Genomic DNA, 20180 nt, shown 5'->3' with positions numbered 1-20180 from the left:
TCAATGATTCTCTCTCATCATTGATGTTTCTGTCTCTCTCCTTCTCTTCCTTCATCTCTGAAATCAATAAAAATATATTTTTAAAAATAAATAAAATAAAATAAAAAATCACAACCCTCTGTGAATGATGTTGAAATTTCTAGTTTTCCGAGGTTTTATTTTAGTAAGTTGGAAACATTCTCTGTCCAATCCCCAGTGCTGGAGAGAAAGTAGTACATAATAAAGCAGTTTGATATCCTACAACATTATAAAGCACAAGATTAATTACAATTTTTCTTACTATCATGTTTGATTTCAAAATGGTTCCTCATTTTCCGTTATATATTTTCATTGATTTCAGAGAGGGAGAGGGAGAGAGAGAAACATCAATGCTGAGAATCATTGACTGTCTGCCTCTTGCAAGACCCCCCACCCACTGGGAACTGAGCCTGCAACCCGGGCAGATGCCCTGACAAGGAATCAACCCAGGACCCTTCAGTACACAGGCCGATGCTCTACTCAGTGAGATAACCGGCTAGGGCTGGTTCCTCATTTTGAGCGATTTATTTTTTCAGAGAAAACTGGTATGGAGTGGGGAGAAGAAACATTAAAAGCATTTCTTGGTGTTGAGCACCTAGAGTATATTTGCCTGTTGCTGATAGGAACACAATTCTCCCTCATTTCTGCCCCTTAACTTCTCCCATGGAACTTGAAAGAGCTTCTGATGACTGACTTTCCCCATGTTTAAGAGCTCTTCAATTATTAACCAATGTTACCTGAACAAATTCAATGAGTAAAAAAATTTTTAAATAAAGTCATTACTTTCAGTTCACTTTTTAACCTTTCTCACCCAGATTATAGAATAGGTTCTATTGTTGCCAGCAACCAAATTCCAAAGAAGGAAATTGGGCTGGGATATAGGAGGAAAACATGCAAAAAAAATATTGTCTTCTATAGATCAGATCTGTTACTAAGAAAGTCACCAGTCAGACCGTTAGTAGGATGCATTATACAAAAATAGGAAAGCCATATAGAAGTGGTGGTAGAATATTTAACTTCTTGCACAACTCTTTTAAAAATGTATTTTTATTGATTTCAGAGAGGAAGGGAGAGATAGAAACAATGATGAGAAGAGAATCATTGGCTGCCTCCTGCACACCCGCTACTGGGGATCAAGGCTGCAACCTGGGCATGTGCGCTTGACCGGAATCAAACCCTTCAGTCCGCAGGCTGACACTCTATCCACTGAGCCAAACCAAGCAGGGCTTGCACAACTTTTTATAAAACACTCAACCACTAATAAATGAGTCTGGAGTCAAACATTGTTGGGATAGAGACCACTCAATGCTGATCTGTGGTCTTGTGATCATATCTATTCCTAAAAACTGAATTTTCCCTTACTTAAAAGAACGAATAAAAGCTCTTGATTCCTTTTGGTACAATTACATAAAGAATTTCAGAAACATGATTTTAAAAGACGGGAAGACAAGTGAGCAAGATCACTGCTATTCTTAAATGAACCACGCGTATTTGTGTAGGGGACTTGGGGAATGCAGGACAGAGAAAGGGGAAAATCAGAGGAAAGGATAAAAAGTGTAAAAAATATTAAAGTGCACTTATTGACACTGTTATATGGCTAAATGAAAAAAAAAATAACAGGCAGAGTTTATGGTCAGATTATAAGTTTATATCCAGCCGACTGGAGAAGAAACCAAATTACTTTCTAATAGTGTTATCTCTAAAAATGCAAATGTTTCAGACAGCTGTGGGGGGGAGAAAAAAAAAAAAGAATGCCTTTCATAACAGCAGATACGGCCAGAATTTATCTTTTTAGAACAACCCGAGTTTCCAAAGTTGCACTGAAACAGGGATGGGTTAGAATCAGCTAATAATGTTTAACATCTGATAACGTTCCTACCTTAGACTAAGTTTTGCTTTGCTTTACTTGAGGGGACAAATGGCTGAACAAACTGGAAGGAAACTTGTGGCCCAGGCAGGATCACAGATATCACAGTAAGGATGGGAAAGGAGGAAAGCCAACTAAGGAAAAATGTGTTGGACGTTTAAAGCTGGAAAAACTAAACCTGCAGACTACCACAAGAGAAACATATTGCGGGACCCTCAAGGCAGTGAAAATTAGGGGAAAGTAAGTAATGCCTTTGGATTACCTGAAGGAATAAGACACATGCCTTTTGAAACAAACACTGGTATTTGATTGGGTACCCATAAGAAGCAGGGACTAAGAAAACCTCATTCAGATACTAGAATGCCGAGAATTAAAGTTTGTAGAGTTCAATGTGGACAAAAAGGGCGAGGTCCTGGATACAAGCCATTTTCACCATGTCCAAAATTAACAGACGAAATTAGTCTCTATTCTATACACAAGAGAAAAGCAAAAGATGTCAATTAATCTCATTACATGATAAGAAAACACAGATATTCAGCTTCTGATAAAGTTCATACTGATTCTTTCTGAATTGCATGCTAGAGCAATGGATGGCATCATTTCCTAAACCTATTAGACGAGAGCTCAACATGGAGCATAATTTGATTTAGATAAATCCAGAGCACTGATTTTTATCACTTGGTTAAGGGTGCCATACTATTGACGTTGAAGTTACAAGTACAATACACTTATGGGCAAGTTTAGTAGCTGTGGACAAATAAGACAGTATTCTAATATGTAGACAGCCACATTAAAATAACCTACGCTGGGACTTAATTATGGGGCCAACTAGGCAAGACATATACTTAGAGTGTATGTACAACTATGGTTAAATAGTATATACAATAGAAATATATACTTCCCCCAATTATTTTAACCATTCAATCTTTTAACTTCTTATAAATGCCCAACACTTGTTCCAGGGGGAATAAAAACCTGTACTGTGTTAAGTACTTGATATTTATTGAAATAGCAGACAAGACTATTGCCACACTTTATAGGATGTGTTAACAGGATAGCTTAATAGGTAAAAGTCAGCTAAATTTCCCATCAAGGTCCAAGAGTCTCTGAAGGCAGGGAAATCTTGATCCAATATCACTTCTATCCCTGAACCTCTCAGAAAAAAACAACCCAAAGCCATTTTATTTTGGACTTGTACAAAAATAAGGTTAATTCCCATTGATAAAATACCGTATGGGCGATCAAATCATGTTTATTTTCATACAGTCATCCTAACCTTCATTTGATTCTTTAAATTATAATTACAAAAATAATTTCACACTGACATTAAAATCTGCTCTCTGGGCTCCAGTGATTGAATTCTATGACTTCTAAGGTGTCTTCCAGGGCTGTGAGGCGCCACTATAATATTAGCTTATGTCACAATTCTTGCCATTAATTCTTACAAAAGATAAAAACTCACAATTGTACTAAAACTAGACAAAAAGATTCCCATGCATCAAAAAAGTTGTGAAATAGAAAGTAGCTATATATTAAAGGTCACATACAGCTACTTCGTCATATTCAAAAGAAATGCTGTGCCTGCTATTGGTGGGAGTTGTCATGCAATGTCAAAACATTGTCCCAGATAAAAGATTTCAATATGTATTAAAAAGACCAAACTTAAATAGTTGGAGGTTATTTTCCATACATGCTATTGTGAAATAAATGAGAATGGGTAGGAATCTATGAAGTAATAATATTAGAAAGTAGGATACTTGATATGAATTAAGTCAATATCTCATTTACAAGAGTATGCATTCAATTAAGTATGTATTTGGGTTATGTCTTAAGCAAATTGCTTATGGTTCTAATCTAGTAAAATTCTATATTTAACAAATGAAATTATTTCATCCACATGCAGATTTCATAAAGATGTTGGAAGGTTATTTAAGATGCAAACATTTTGCTAATATGTTGCAAAAATTAACCTACAGCTATACATTCTGTTAGGCTCCACTTTCAATAATAATAATAATAATAATAATATATTTCAGCGATTTCCAACCTTTTTTATCTTATGGCACAAATAAACTAATTACTAAAATTCTGCAGCACATCAAAAAATATATTATCTTTCGCCAATCTGACAAAAACAAAAACAAAACACACCACAAAAGGGTATAATTTAATTCTTGTAGCACAAAGGTGGAAAATCGCTGATATATTTCAAACAGGTCTACGTCATGATATATTTGGTACTTTGTGGATGAATTGGAAAGAGGATGTAGATGAAGCTAACAAGAAAAAATGTTTTCAATGACAGCCTACGAGGCATTAGAAATAGGATTTGAAGGGCAGCATATTTTGTAGGATTCTACACTAGACAGGAGTTATTCTCCCATCATAGTTAAGTTTGTAACATATTATGAACAGGTTGGGCTAACTTGGGAGGCATGCATCAATGAATTCATTTATCACACCATGAACAAAGGCAGAAGTTTGAAAACCCAAAGGCAGAAGATTGATTGCTAAAAAAAAAAAAAAGGGTAAAACAAAAGTGATCCATTACAGTAAAATATAATTGAGGTATAGAAATATTAGATAACCAGTTTTCTGAGTGAAAATGTCATTTCAAATAAATTTATTTCCTTGCTTCATGAAAAAGAGCATTCTAACAGCAGTGTAGCCAGTATACAATCACAATGCTGCAGAACATTTAAGCATGAGCTTTTAAAAAATTACAGGGCATACAATGGGATGGCAAACTTATGAAAGAGTTCTATAATGCAGGAATCATGTGTGGTTCAGCAGGTGTTAATTATAACTGAATGGAGACATTTTTAGCTAAGACTGGATATTTTCATGTACTTGTTTTGGTAAACTGCAACTAATTTCAAAAATCTCAATACTCCCCTAAATCAACACGCGTGCCTCAAGTTTATATTGTTAAGGAAACTTACTTTCACTTAGTGACACTGATCTGAATTGCTGTACATATATCACAATGGTCTGTTTTGAAGGAAATGTGCTTACTTTTTTTTATTTTTTTTTTTGAAAAATGTGTGTTAGAGTATCTTCTAGGATTTTAATTCTTCAAGTTTACTGTCTTGGGTGGTGATTCAAAGAAAACAAAAGCTATTACTTAAATTTGCAGACATTCAATAAGTGTTGAATGGATAGATGGGTGGATGGATAAAGGATCTTTAAGTTTTATCCATTAAATCTGGTGAGAAAATAACTTGTAGTGAGAGCTAAGGCCTAAAATAAAATATTACAAGGGTATATTCCTGATGGTCTACTACTAGTAAATATCTTATTTAAGCAGCTGAAACAATAAACAATCACTTATTTATATACTTAAATGTATAAGAAACCAGAGGCTCACAAAAATATACATGTTTTACAACAGAAATCTAAGGCACACAAAATACTAAAACAAGTTAATGAATTACCCTATTGTACCTATTCAAAAGCAGAAATCTACATGTACAAGATGGTCTATCAATGACATTTTGCTATTTACAATCCCTTCATATTCCTTTACTTTGATTAGTCAAAAGCTTGAAACGGATACTTTGCACCATATATTATTTTAATAATTTATGATTAATTTTATTTAGAGAGCTTACTGGAATTGTTCGCTTTTGCACCAAAATTGTGAGTGTTAGCGGTTATGGGCTTCCTGTGGCATGTCCAGGGGAGAAGCACCATTAGGTTTTCCATACTCCCAAGGAATCTGAGACTTTGAATGTTATAGCACCTCTGCATTTTAACAGAATCAAGTATTTCATTGAAATTTCTTCTTGATCTAAAATTTGGTTTGGGCAATCTCTTTTGTTTTGCTATGAACCGGAAAACGTAATAGAAGAAATAATAGGAGGACTAAAAACTCAACAGAATGCCTATTTTCCGGTTACCTAGATCATAGGCAATTATCTCAGAAGAGTTATCATTTCCCCCAAAACTAATATGTTTAAACTACTTTGGACTAACTTATTTATATCATTCCTACTATTTGTTTTGCATGTGCAATGATAAGGAATTTGTTTTCAAAATATTTCTACTAAAATTTTAGTCTCTACTAGAATGACTTTCAGAATAAGGCAATTTGGGATGGTTAGGGTTCTTACTACTTAATTTTTGAATTTTATTACCTTGAAACTTCAGAAGCATTTGACTCTTCTGAATCCTATTATGTCAAATCTCCTTTCGGAAACACCTTTCATTGATTATATTGAGAAAGTTACAGTGAAAGTAAATTGGGGTCAATGTTGCTCAATAAGCGTTCACACTTACTTAGTTCCCAAGAAAATATTAATCAATGTTGGTGATAATCTTTCAAATTCCAATTTGAGATAATTAACAATTTTTGCATGATTGATTTTATAAGTAGCTAATATTTGAATGAGAAAGAACACATTAAAAAAACACAAACCATACACATGTATGAATACATATTGCAGTTAATAAGATGGAACTCTACACAGCAAGAATGATTTCTCTTGTATGCAAATATGCACAAACAATAGACAATTGGATTCTCATACTATACTATTTCAAGTTAATTTTAAAAATAGAAAGTGCTTTTAAAATATATATTTACAATTTATGAACAGCGTCCAACCATTACTAATAATAATGAATTCTTTTATACAGGAGAGACACCTTAAGAGAGAAAACTTTTCATTGGTTTATTTCAAAGGAATATGCCTATTTTCTAGCAATGATTGGAAGATGTTGAAACAATGGCACCATGAAATAATAATTCAGCTTATAATGAACTGTGTCGATGTGGTTAAGCACCAGGAGCTGTGTAGAGTTAACACTGTGTATCTTGATTTTACATCATAGCACATTATCAGTTAAAAGCCTCTAAAAATTACTCGTTTCATAGTAAACAGACTTATTTAAAGCACCAAACTGAGGGATTCTCTCAAGGTTTACACCTAACCAAAACGTTTCTTTATGTATTTAAAACTATAAAACTTCTTAATTTTGCTTAAAATGTGCACCTTCTATCAATTGTCAAAATATATAGTCACAGTTAAGAAATACCCACCCTCCTGCATTTGCTTGTTTTACTTCAGCCTTCAAATGGGTGAGATGAAGATCTATCTAGTAAACAACAATATGACTTTCCTTTAACAGCACCTTGGAAAATACACTGCACTAGCAAAGGCATTAAAAAGGGGAGAACAGCCTTCATACCCAATGGTTATAGGGCCCTGCAACGTGTGTGAGAGCATAAGGGGCCACGGTGACAACATTGTCATGGGTTAATGTTAATGCCTGACGAGAAGGAATTTGGTTCAATTCATTAACTTCAGGGGACAGCTCAGGACCCTCATTAGCTGCCTGATCTCTCTGCTCTGAGACCTTAATTTTCTTATTCTTAGGTTCTTTAGCCTCGTACTTAATCTTGTTTATTTCAAAACCGTGGTGGGGCCTATTTAGATTTTTGTGCTGGTAGAAGACAAGAGAGAGACGTGTAGGATGATTCCTGTTTGGGTGTTGGACGGGAGTTGTAGCATGAAGCTCTCGCCGGGCACACTCAATTAAAACAGAGCCATGAGCAGGTGCTATGGCCACCCCACCAACACTGGCATCCAAAAAGATGTGCTCACTATCTGACCAATACTCTTCAATGTGGGGCAATTTCGCCTCAGTGGGTGACAGGGGGTCATCTGATAGGGGGTCATCTGATGGAGGCTCATCTGCTTCCGAATGCTGCTCATCTTCCATCAGAGAGGAAGCAAGTTCAGGAGCAGAGGTGATGAGCGGGGGCTGCTGGTTTGGCTCATTAGAAGGTATCTGCTCAGATGGACCAGCGGGAGGCTCAGAACCAACCAGGGAATCGGACATGGGAGTAGGCCAAGTGGGAAGAGGACTCACTTCACCAGGCTGTGCGATTCCAGCGCATTCCCCAGCAGCACCATGAGCATCACTCTGTCTCCCAGAAGGCATCGTGCAGTCGGGATCGCTACTTCTTTCTGGAAACCCGCACGAAACCGAGGCATCGTTCTTAAAAGATGTTGAGGTCGAAGCAGTGTTGGTGGACGAGAAGTCTCGGGATAAATGTGCCTCTTTCACTGGGTGAGGAATGGATGGGATCAGTGAGTACATTTGAATGTTGTCCGAACCTTTGAAGATAAAATTGGGTTCAGTTTCACCTTTCTTTCTTTCTTTTTTTAATTGATTTCAGAGAGGAAGGGAGAGGGAGAGAGAGAGAGAAACATCAATGAGGGAGAAATACTGAGCGGCTGCCTCCTGCACAGTCCCTACCGGGATTGAGCCCGAAACCCAGGCATGTGCCCTTGACCCGAGTCAAACCCGGGACCCTTCAGTCCGCAGGCTGACGCTATCCATTGAGCCAAACCAGCTAGGGCTCAGTTTCACTTTTTATTTCAGGTTGCAAGGTCTCAGTTTTATTCCCTAAACAGAGAAAAGGACACCAAATGTGAAGATAAGTACAAAATGCTTTTTATAGTTTATATATATATAGATTGATTGATTTCAGAGAGGGAGAGAGAGAGATAGAAACATCAGTGATGAGAGAAAATCATTGATCAGCGGCCTCCAGCACGGCCCCTGCTGGGGATTCAGGCCAAAACCCAGGCATATGGGGGACTGGGAATCGAACAGTAACCTCCTGGTTCATACTCCATCACTGAGGCTCGAAAGTCAGACAGAAGTGAGCTTCTGGTCTTCCTGTTTATCTTTCCAATCCTGTTCTCCTCTCCCCATTCCTTGTTACATGTTGGCTGGTTTCTCCACACTTCCAGTTTCTTCAGGCCAATAACCTCAGGGTAAACCTTGACACTTTTGGGGGGACACATGCCAAATTTAATCAGAAATCCTGTTGATTTAACCTTCAAACCATATCCGGAATTAGATATTTCCTTATGTCCTCTTTAGCCACTCTGGTCTCTCTCCTGAATTGTTAGGATGGGCATTTAGGATGACCCTACTTTTCTATTCGCTGCCCCACTTTACTCTAGTTTTAACCTAGTAACCAGAATGCTAGGTTTGAGTGACATCATATCCCTTTTCTATACTGCAATCTCCAGTAAACTTCTTCTCATTCACAATAAAGACCAAAGTCTTTACAGCAATCTACAAAACCTGAGATGCCTGGATTCCCTCTTACCTCTCCAATTTGATCTCCAACTGTTTGCATTGCACACTTGCTCCAACCACAATGGCCTCCTTGCTAGCATCAGGTATTCAAGGGAAATTCCAGCTTCCTGCCTTTGCCATTTCTTCTGCCTGGAATGCTATTTCTCCAAATAAAAGCACTGCAGATTCTCATTTCCTTCAGGACTTCACAGAAATGCCTTACTCTTAGTGAATCTTTGTGATGTATTTAAATGTAATTGTTCTACAGCACTATCTGTCCTCATTGCCATGGCTACATTTCCAAGACCTAAGATGCTTCCGAGTGGTGCTCAGTAAAACTAGTGGAGTAGGATAATTAAATTGATCAAGGAAGATTTGGAGGAAGTAATGCCATTTCATGTATGCCAAAAAGGAGGATGAGGGCTTCAAAATAGAGGGGGGACAAAAAAAGAACACGTTGCCCTTTCTGGGTGGCTCAGTTGGCTGGAGCATCTTCCTGTACACCAAACGGTTTTGGATTGGATTTCCGGTCCAGGCGCATACCTAGGTGGCCAGTTTTGATCTCTGGTCAGGGCATGATAGATGTTTCAACTCAATCTCTCTTCCCCTACCTTTCTCTCTCTAATCCTTGGATGAGAATTAAAAAAAAAAAAGAACATGTTTTTGAAAAAATAGAGATGGGGCATTTTTTTTGTTGATTTTTGGTGTGGGTAAGTATGTAGAAATATATTTGGTGTCATATATATAGTTTGAACTCTAATGAAGTTATATTAAAAACAATTGAGCCCTAACTGGTTTGGCTCAGTGGATACAGCGTTAGCCTGGGGACTAAAGGGTCCCGGGTTCCATTCTGGTCAGGGGCATGTGCCTGGGTTGTCAGCTCCATCCCCAATAGGGGGTGTTCAGGAAGCAGCAGATCAACTATACTCTCAAGACATTGATGTTTCTATCTCTCTCTCCATCTTCCTAACTCTCTGAAATCAATAAAAAAATATTTTTTAAAAAAGAGATAAAACAATTAGCTAACTTAATTGACTGATATCTGACATAAATGCCCATTACTAAGAGTAGCAAAGATAAAGGAGAGGAAGAATACAGTGCAAAGGAAACTTATACACTGATAACTTGCACGGTCCAAGGCCTCACCTAAATGCGACAGGGATGAAGCCTTACTGTTGTGCACTGTCGAGTTATTCTTCCGCTTGATTCGAGGAATGAGTTTCTTCTCCACAGCCTTTATCTTACGCGTGAAGACTTCTGTCATCATCGCTGCTCTTTTCTTCCCACAACGAGGAATTGGCTGAGTAAAACATGTTCTTTTTTTGCGACACGGTGTGAGGACATCAATGGCCCCAGATCTGATCTTAGCTTCCATTCCTTCCCTTGAGCCAAACTCATCTGTGTCTGATAATTTATAAAGGGGTAGAACATGCAGCTGCTCATCTTGAGGAATGATACCAAATGAGCGGTTATCTTCTCGTGTCAAGGTACAAACCTGATAGGAAGAAAAAATGGAAAATGTAGGTCCTGCACGTTCATCATAGTTATTCCTACCATCTCGCTGCCATAATGCAAGGGATCTGTATTCAAATTTTATGTTCAATTGGTTACTACTGGTATTTTAATTTTGGATAAATGGCTTATATATTAAGTGACCCAACACCATTAAATTCTATGAACTTATCAATTGTTGGTAAGCAGACCGTTATAATTTTCAGTTGACTTTATAAGTAAATGATATTGCATGTTTATATATTTTACAATATTTTAAATATGAAGCCTTTTAGCTGTTACATGACATCTTAATTGCCTGAATTAAAGAGCAGTTAGTGAACTGTTGTTCACTGCCTTCATATTAAATATTAACTATTAAGAAATTACTATTTTACAGCCAATACATAATCTTAATTCTCATATTTAAATAATGTTAAAATCCTTCAGGTAGAGGAAGCCTAATTATAATAAATTTTCTAATTTGCTGTGTTTTCCTTTAGGAATTTTTCGTTTCTGTTTGTTAGGTGGAATTTATCTTTTCTGCCTTCACTAAATAAATTGACAGATATTCATAAAACAAAAGAGATTTCCTTTTCTAGCAAAACATATATTTTATTTGTTTTTTAAAAAATAACTGAAGTACTGTATCTTGATAAATTGTCTCTTTCTGCTCCATTTTGTTTCTATCATAATTTGCCTGACTTGTGTTGTTGTTTTTATAACCCTGACCCGAGGATTTTCTTTCACATTGATTTCTAGAGAGTGGAAGGGAGAGAGGAAGGGGAGTGGGGGGAGAGACAAAAGAGAAACACTGAAGTGAGAGAAACACTCATCCATCGGCTACCAGGGATGTGAAACCTGCAACTGAGGTACCTGCCCTTGACTGGGAACAGAACCCATGATCCTTCTGTGTGCAGACCAGGGCTCTGTCCACTGAGATAAATGGCCAGGGCTGTCTTTGTTTGAATGATAAATAGGGCATCTTAAGAAAATTCTGTCTGGTATATAACCTATCTCTCAGGCCTTTTCCTTACATTGTTTTTATAAATTGTAGAGAAGTAAAAATACAGAACTATATAGAGAAAATTCCTAATTTTTGATACTTAATTCTTCTTCATAAACTAATTTTCAAATGTCATTAAAGATTAAAAGCATATACAATTGTTTCCAACATTTGATTTCCAAGGTTGATAGAAACAGATGATAAAGTCAGGTAGACTAAAAGTTTTTAAAATCTTACTATTTTCTCAGTATCTCTAGTCAAATTTACTCGCAAGGCTTGAAATACTGAACTCTCTTGATTTCAATATTTTAAAATTTAGTAACTTGGAAACATTCTGTTGAAAAATCAAATATTTTACTAGTAAATGTTTATGTCAATCTATTTATTTGTCCGTAGAGAGACTAAGAAGGGGACAAGGACTAAACATGAGAAATATAAGAAACAGACAGGGTAGAAGAAAATTTGACAGTAGAATTCCAAGGGTTCAGGTATTTTAAGATGGGGAAATTTGTAATTATGCCAAGAACTAGGCACGAGCCTCATGGAATGAATAACAACAGCAGTGCAAAAGAATGAGCATGAACAGTGGATAGAGCGTCGGCCTGTGGACAGAAGGGTCCCAGGTTCCAATCCAGTCAAGGGCACATACCTGGGTTGTGGGCTCAATCCCCAGTGCGGGGTATGCAGGAGGCAGCCAATCAATGATTCTCTCTCATCATTGATGTTTCTATCTCTCCTTTTCCTTACTCTCGAATATCAATAAAAATATATAATTAAAAAAATATACTTAAAAAAAAACATTTAGTTTAACCATGAACCTAACCCTGCTTGATGATAGATATTTTGGAATGCGGCAAACTCAGGTAAAATGTACTAGCCAAATGATGACGATGAATCACTCTGGCTAAGAGTCACCTGGAGAGATTTTTAAAAAATATTGTTTTATTGATTTTAGAGATAGAGACAAGGAAAGGTAATAGTGAATCATTGAATGGCTGTCTCCTGCACTATCCCTACTGGGGATCGAGCCCGTAACCCAGGCATGTGCCCTGACTGAAAATGGAACGTGTGACCTCTTGGTTCATGGGTTGACACTCAACTGCTGAGCAACACTGACTAGGCACCTGGTCAGATTTATAAAATCCCAACATTTGGAAAAAACACTGAATAATCAGTGCAGAGGAGTGATATGGCTCCTAGTCTATTGACCAGTGATGAATAAGATTGTGCCTTTCAAATCACACTGTTAAGACCCTGTAGCTGTATCTTACACTGGGCCGAGGAAACACATTGGTATATTAAAACAAAACAAACAAACAAACAAAAAAAGAGATGCATTCATTATCTACTAATCTCTGTTTTACAAGGTGAGAAGAAAATAATTCCTTGAAGCAAACTCATTTCCCTTACAAAAGGAGTATTGCAAGATTTCCTCCTGGGTTTTCTCTCGCTAAAAAGAAGAAGAAGGAGGAGGAGGAGGGAAAGGAGGAGGAGGAGAAGAAGAAGATTGGTTTATTGATTTCTGAGAGAGAGGGGGAGAGAGACACCTAATGAGAGCACAACATCGATAAACTGCCTCCTGCCCAGGGATTAATCGCGCAACCTGGGCATGTGCATTGAAATGGAATAGAACCAGCAACCTCCTGGTGCACCGGATGTGGCCCAACCAACCGAGCCACACAACCCAAGCCAGTATCTCTTGATTTTTGAATATTCATGCAACTTTATACACACTGGCATTAACAATCTATATGCATTAAAAAGATGAGAAATTTGGCACAGTTCCCTCAAAACACACACACACACACACACACACACACACACACACACACTGAAGCACAGATGGCAAAAAAAAAAGAAGCAAACATTAAGGACATGGCTAGTGTTACTCAGCTGAGCGTCATTCCATGCATTGAGAGGTGGCCAGTTTGATCAAGGCACATGCCCAGTAGGGATTGTGCAGAAGCCAGCCAATCGCTATTTCTCTGTTTATTCTCCCTTCCATTCTCTAAAATCAATGATAACATATTTTTCAAATGTGCATTCTTACAAAAAAAAAAAATTGAGTTGCCTAACTTTCTAACTACTAGATTGATAGCACAGAATCGTTGGTTTGAATATTAGATAACTCCTACCTCCTAGCAAGCACACCTCCATTAAATATATAATTCAAGAGTTTCAACAAAATATATGTTGAAGGCTAATTCTGCAACTCTTTTGGAGGTACAGTACTTCAATAATAACTTAAATTAAAACTATTGATTACTATATTGTGCAACAGAGCATACAAAATGATGTCACAAGTCATATATAAGGCCTTGGCCTAAGCGTATAGCAATAAAGATTTTAGAATCAAAAGCGAGCAAGGTCCATACCACAGTACTTCCATTATTCATGTTGTGAATGTCCCTGTGGGCATGGGTACAGAAGTCTACGCAAGCAGTGACCCCAGAGAAAGGACGACCTTCTTTGTTGCCAAGCCGACATTCTCGGGCAATATGTTCAAATTGTATCTAAAAAACAAAAGAAGTATGACACAGTATAACAGACAGAAAGAATCCATTTCAGTGAAGAGTAAAAATCACTTCCTGACAAAGTTCTTAAATTAATTACAGTCTGTAATTTCAGAGCTGTCCTAAGCGACAGTACTGCTGTACTGAATGTGTTGTCTAGTGACATTTAGGAAAAAGAGGTTGAGGATACGTGGGTAAAATGGTAATTGCTATGACTGAAGGCAGGGTGACTACACTAATGCCCACTTATTGTTTATTTAAGTAGCCAAGTCATGCCACGTAGAATGAAAACTAGAGTGCCTTGATCATGTATGCAATTTTCAATGTGTATAAAATTAAATATACATACATTCATGAAAAAGTATAGAAAGTATAGAAAGTACATTAATAAAAGTAAACGAAAAGCTGAAATTGAAGCGAGAGAGCATGTTATTCATAATACAAATGAAATAAAGATTTAAAAAATATGGACTGATGCATCTAAAAATAATAAAATATTTACACTTATTTTCTGTTCTGATACAAGATTTATAAATATTTTCTTCCATTCTGTGGTTGTCTTTGTTTAAACTCACCCCCTGCTGCACCGTTTTAACTGACATATTTCTGACATGTAACTTGTAAGTTTAAGGTGCACAATGTGATGATGAGATACATACATGTATTGCAAAATGACTGCCACCATAAGTTTAGTTAACATTCCAATCCCTTCACATAATTAAAACGATTTTGTGTTTGGAGTGGTAACATTGAAAATCTCTTAACAATTTTAAGTATATAATATAGTATTAGTTAATTCACATGTGCATGAGCTCCCCTGATTTTATGTATCATATAGATGAGTTTGTACCCCTTGTGCAACATCTCACCATCTCCCCTCACCCTGTTTTCTTGTTGATGTCCTTTGAAGCACAACATTTAAAAATTCTGATGGTCTACTTTCTCTTAATTATATTTTTCAATTGTCCATTGCTAGTGCATAGAAATGCAATGATTTTGCATATTGATCTTGTACGCAGAAACCTTGGCTGCAGTCACTTATTAGTTCTTTTGTTTAAATTGTTTATTTTTAATTAATTAATTAATTAATTAAATTGATTGGGGTGACATTGGTCAACATGAACATGAACATAAAGGTTTCAGGTGTGGGTTTGTTATGTTAACACTTATTTCTAATTCAGTGTGTGTGTATGCTTCACTATTTTCTGGATACCGTATCATACCACTGGTAATTAGACATTGTTTTATCCCTTCGTTTTTAATTTGGATTTCTTTTACTTGCTTAATTGTCCTGACTAGAAGCTCCAACATGTTTCACTCAAGTGGTGACATTTGACATTTTTATCTTGTCCCAGATATTAGGCAGAAAGCTTTTTGTCTTTAATCATTAACTAGAGGACCAGTGCACAAAAATCTGTGCACTGGGGGAAGGGGGGAGTGGTCCCTCAGCCCGGCCTATGCCCTCTTGCAGTCTGGGACCCCTTGGAGGATGTCCATCTGCTGGCTTAGGTCCGCTTCCTGGGGGATTGGGCCCAAGCTGGCAGACAGACATCTCTCTGGCAGCCCGGCAGCCCTTGGAGGATGTCCACTTACCAACAGGGAGCAGACCTAAGCTGCAGTCGGACATCCTTAGTGCTGCTGAGGAGGCGGGAGAGGCTCCCGCCATCACCGCTGTGCTGGCAGCCATCAGCCTGGCTTGTGGCTGAGCAGAGCTCCCCCTGTGGCAGCGCATTTACCACCAGGGGACAGCTCCTGCATTGAGCATCTGCTCCCTGGTGGTCAGTGTGTGTGTCATAGTGACCAGTCATTCCCAGTCGTTCTGCTGTTAGGGTCAATTTGCATATTACCCTTTTATTATATAGGATTCTGTTAGCTCTGAGTTTTTCACAGATGTCATTTACCAGGTTGAGGCAATTCCCTTCTACTGTTAGTTTGTTGAATGTTTTTATTATATAAGACTTGGATTACTCACTGACTTTACTTCACATGATTTTCTTTGTTCTATTAATATGGTATAGCACATTGATTAATTTTCATGTGTTGAACCAATCACACATTCCTGCTTTCTAAGTTTCATATGGAGAACAAATCATAATTCTATGATGTTTTAATTCAATTGCCATAATAATGCTTTTGAAAAATCCTAGATAATGTTAAAGCTATCCAATAAAAAAGATCAAATTAGAAATGTTTAAATGTACTATATAAGGTCCCTGAACATACCTGGTTCTGGTAAGCAACCGGAGCATACTGTCTATAAATTGGAGCTAATTGTGTGGCCAAACTCTGTAAATTATCTTCAAGGTTTTTTTCCTATAGGAAAACACAGTCCATAAAGGTTATTTCACAATATCATGTAAGGTGAGTTTAAGATTATGGAAATGATATGTAGGGTGATGCATATCATACAATTCATACTTACACTGATGAAAGAGCTACAATAGAAAATAATATGGATTATTTATTAAGAACGTATACAATTAGTGATTGTTATGCTTTCATTCAGTCTTTTCAAACTAAAATTCTATGTTATAAGCTAATTAGAAATCTAAATATTAGAGGTTAGTTACAAATGTGCTCATGTCACTAAAATTGAGACCCATATGCTATATTATTCAATGATACTAGCTACTTTAATACCAGTAATGTCAACATAAGAACTTTAATTCTTGAGTGTGTCTAACAAGTCTCAATCTTGGCAACTGTAACAAATCAGGGATAACCCTTTTGATTTCCTAACAAATTGTGTTGATGCTTCCATTGGAACATAAATAAATAAGGCCTATATCTAGAGTACTCTGTTCCATTCATCTGTCTCTTAATTATCTGTTACTTAATGTAGCTTACTAGATAGAATCAGGAAAGTTAGGATCCTACTTGAAAACACTTCCTGTCTATATACACACATTAATTATTTTCTTTATTTGGGGAAAACTTTAGAATTATTTAAACTAGAGGCCCGGTGCACAACATTTGTGCACTGTAGTGGAGGGGGGAGCCCCTCAGCCCAGCCTGCACCCTCTCTCAGTCCAGGACCCCTTGGTGGACATCCACCGAAGGGGGGACCTTAGCGCTGCTGCAGAGGCGGGAGCTCCTGCCACTGCCACTGGCTCACCAGCCACCAGCCATAAGCCCAGCTTCTGGCTGAGTGGAGCTCCCCCTGTAGGAGTGCACTGACCACCAGGAGGCAACTCCTATGTTGAGCGTCTGTCCCCTGGTGGTCAGTGCGCGTCATAGTGACTGGTCGATTTGCATAGTAGCCTTTTATTATATAGGATACCTATTTTAAAAGATTTTTATTGTTTTAACACTTGAAATATTGGGTAGGGTGTTTTATTGCCAGTAAATATTATTAACAATATAGTGTCACAAGTCAAACGTGTCATTTCATTTATTGAGTGGAAATGGTTGTGGGGAGGAGGAAAGGAGTCAAATAAACCCTGACTTTCTAATTGCTTTATTAGAATAAATGTGTTTCAGATATAAAGATTTCTCTTAAATCAGATCTTTACTTGTTGGGGCTCAAGCCAACATCCCTCTATTCTTCTCACCCTATATCTGATCTCAAGAACCATCCTATCCACATCCATGACATGTTACCACCAGAACAGGAGATTACCCAGTCCTCTACCAACCTGGCACTAGTTTAAGCATACCCTTTGGTCAAGAAATAGAACCACCATCTAATTTTATTTTTATTGATTTCAGAGAGGAAGGGAGAGGGAGAGAGAGAGTAGAAAGATAAATTATGAGAAGAATCATTGATTGGTTGCCTCCTGCATGCCCCCCACTGGGGATAGAGCCCGCAGTCTGGGCATGTGCCCCTAACCAGAATCGAATTGGGACCCTTTAATCTGCAGGCCTTCACTCTATCCACTGAGCCAAACCGGCCAGGGCCACCCTCTAATTTTAAAAAACTCACCAGTCCAACCATTGCTCACCATTTCCTCTGTCACAATCATAATTCAAGCTACTTGCTCATTTTGTTGAACCTACTCTTTTTTAAAAAAATATATTTTATTGATTTTTTACAGAGAGGAAGGGAGAGGATCAAGAATTAGAAACATCGATGAGAGAGAAGCATCGATCAGCTGCCTCCTGCACACCCCCTACTGGGGATGTGCTTGCAACCAAGGTACATGCCCTTGACTGGAATCGAACCCGGGACCCTTTAGTCCCCAGGCCTACCCTCTATCCAGTGAGCCAAACCGGCTAGGGCTGAACCTACTCTTGGTCAACTGCAATGCATTATTCAAAGGGTAGCCATAGAGAATTCTTTAAATTACAAGTGTAATAATTATATCACTCTCTTTCTTAAAACCTTTCAATGATCTTCCAAAATCTAGGAAGTGGCTTCCAAGGACATTATATGCACCTCACTCTCCCTTGCCTGCTGAGATTCATACTGGCCTTCACTCAGTTCCTGGAATGAGCACTATGTCATCTTGTATTATAAGGACTATATATAAATGTTACTAATTATCAATAATAACCATAAGCAAAAACTGACCTCACATTTATTAATTATAAAACAGTATTATTGTGATAGAATAGAAATTTGAGTCATGTTAATGTTATTAATATATTTACATGCTATGTTTCATCATATAATATTTGGAAAGAAAATTCAATTGGTTAATTTTAAGGGACAACTGATATCACATTATTAAGTGTCAGATCTTTGACACAACAGAGCAGTTTTCCATTATCAGGTATTTTGTATGCCCTTTACTAATTTTTTAATAGTTTTCCCCCCAAATGTCTAATACACTTTTTGTTAGACTTCTATGGTACTTTATTTGCAAATGATAGTTCTATCTCTTGAATCTTTTCCTTGTTTCATTGCAATAGATGGGAAATATAGAAAATGCTAAATAAATTATCTCTTTCAAGAGATCATTATTCATTCAATTCCAAGCTTGTTTGATTTCAGAGAGGAAGTGAGAAGGAGAGAGAGAGAAACATCAATGAAGAGAGAGAATCATTGATCGGCTGCCTCCTGCACTCCCAAAGCTGGGCATTGAGCCCGTTACCAGGGCCTGTGCCCTGACTGGGAATCAAACTGTGACCTGTTGCTCAACCTGCACGCAAATACTAAGCCTTTTTGAAAGATGTTAATAGTCATTGTATTACAGATATAATAGGATTAATTCCTGCTATTTTCTTTTCCATTTATCTGTATCGTAATGGTTTTGTGTAAATTCCCTTTGCTAATTTATGGATGGTTTGCTGTTTAATACTCCCACCCCAAATAATTCAAAGCTATAAATTCTATTTTTATTCATCTAAAAAAAATGTTAAACATGCAAATACGTTTTACTGACATCTAGAGCAGTGTTTTCCAAGCTGTGGGTATAACTAATTAGTGGGCCATTAAATCAGTCTAGTAGGTCACAACTAGCATTTAAAAAATAAATGAAAATTTTCAAAAATCTTACTGCATTGTAGAGATACTTAGAAAGAACTATATTGGATATTAAGTTTTAATTTTTAAAATATTTTCATTGTTACATATAATAAAGTTAAGTTTTTTTCCTAATAGTTTTGTTTTAATTATTTACTTGTATATATCTGTATAGTGGTTTGTGATATAAAATTTTTTTTACTCTTAGAGCTCAAAGTTTGAAAAACACTGATCTTAGAGTTAATCAGTATCTAAACCATTCCCACTCCAAACAAAGCATAAAACATCACCACACTTAGTTGTTATAGGTGCCCCACCCCTCCCCCTGACTATGCACACTTGAGTTGTTAAGAGAATGGAATTATACTTATAGCTTGTTATTTTTAATGTAAAAATGTAAGTACTCAACTTATTTAAACTTAACAATAAGGTTGAGTAATTTCTTTGCTCACCATGGCCTCGTGTCCCGGACAGATTGCTTCCGGTCTCACATATCTTCTTTCTGGAATACGTCCTTTAGTAATTCTTTCATAGTAGGTCTGTGGGTAGTAAACTTTCTGAGTCTGTGAAACGGCTTCCTACTTTGGCTGGGTATAAAATGCTAGATGTTCTTTTAATAATAGTTATCTCCGGGGTTAGGGGAGAAGGAGGAGGGAGCCAGGGACAATTGGAATTTGGCTTGATAGATTTACCTACTTTATTTATAATTATGATGTATTTCCATAAGTGTACATATTTTTACTGTTTCGTCACTACTTTTAATACTTAAAATTTTTACTCATG

At 37.1% G+C, this 20180-nt stretch overlaps 1 protein-coding gene across 1 annotated transcript in view; it reads right to left on the bottom strand.

Moving 5' to 3' along the window:
• Positions 1-4909: 4909 nt before the first annotated feature.
• Positions 4910-20180, bottom strand: part of TET1 (tet methylcytosine dioxygenase 1) — a 104417-nt gene continuing 89146 nt past the window's right edge. The window contains exons 8-12 of the mRNA XM_005876807.2: positions 16217-16306; positions 13856-13993; positions 10130-10478; positions 8264-8299; positions 4910-8037 (exon numbers count right to left, since the gene is read on the bottom strand). Of these exons, the coding sequence (XP_005876869.1) occupies positions 7070-8037; positions 8264-8299; positions 10130-10478; positions 13856-13993; positions 16217-16306 (1581 nt within the window). The 3' untranslated portion in view covers positions 4910-7069. The remainder of the gene's footprint in view (positions 8038-8263; positions 8300-10129; positions 10479-13855; positions 13994-16216; positions 16307-20180) is intronic.

The sequence above is a fragment of the Myotis brandtii genome, unplaced genomic scaffold, assembly GCF_000412655.1.
Source record: "Myotis brandtii unplaced genomic scaffold, ASM41265v1 scaffold499, whole genome shotgun sequence".
In the NCBI taxonomy this organism is placed as follows: Eukaryota; Metazoa; Chordata; class Mammalia; order Chiroptera; family Vespertilionidae; genus Myotis; species Myotis brandtii.
Note: the sequence above shows the minus strand (reverse complement) of the source record. Positions and strands in the feature narration are given on the sequence as shown.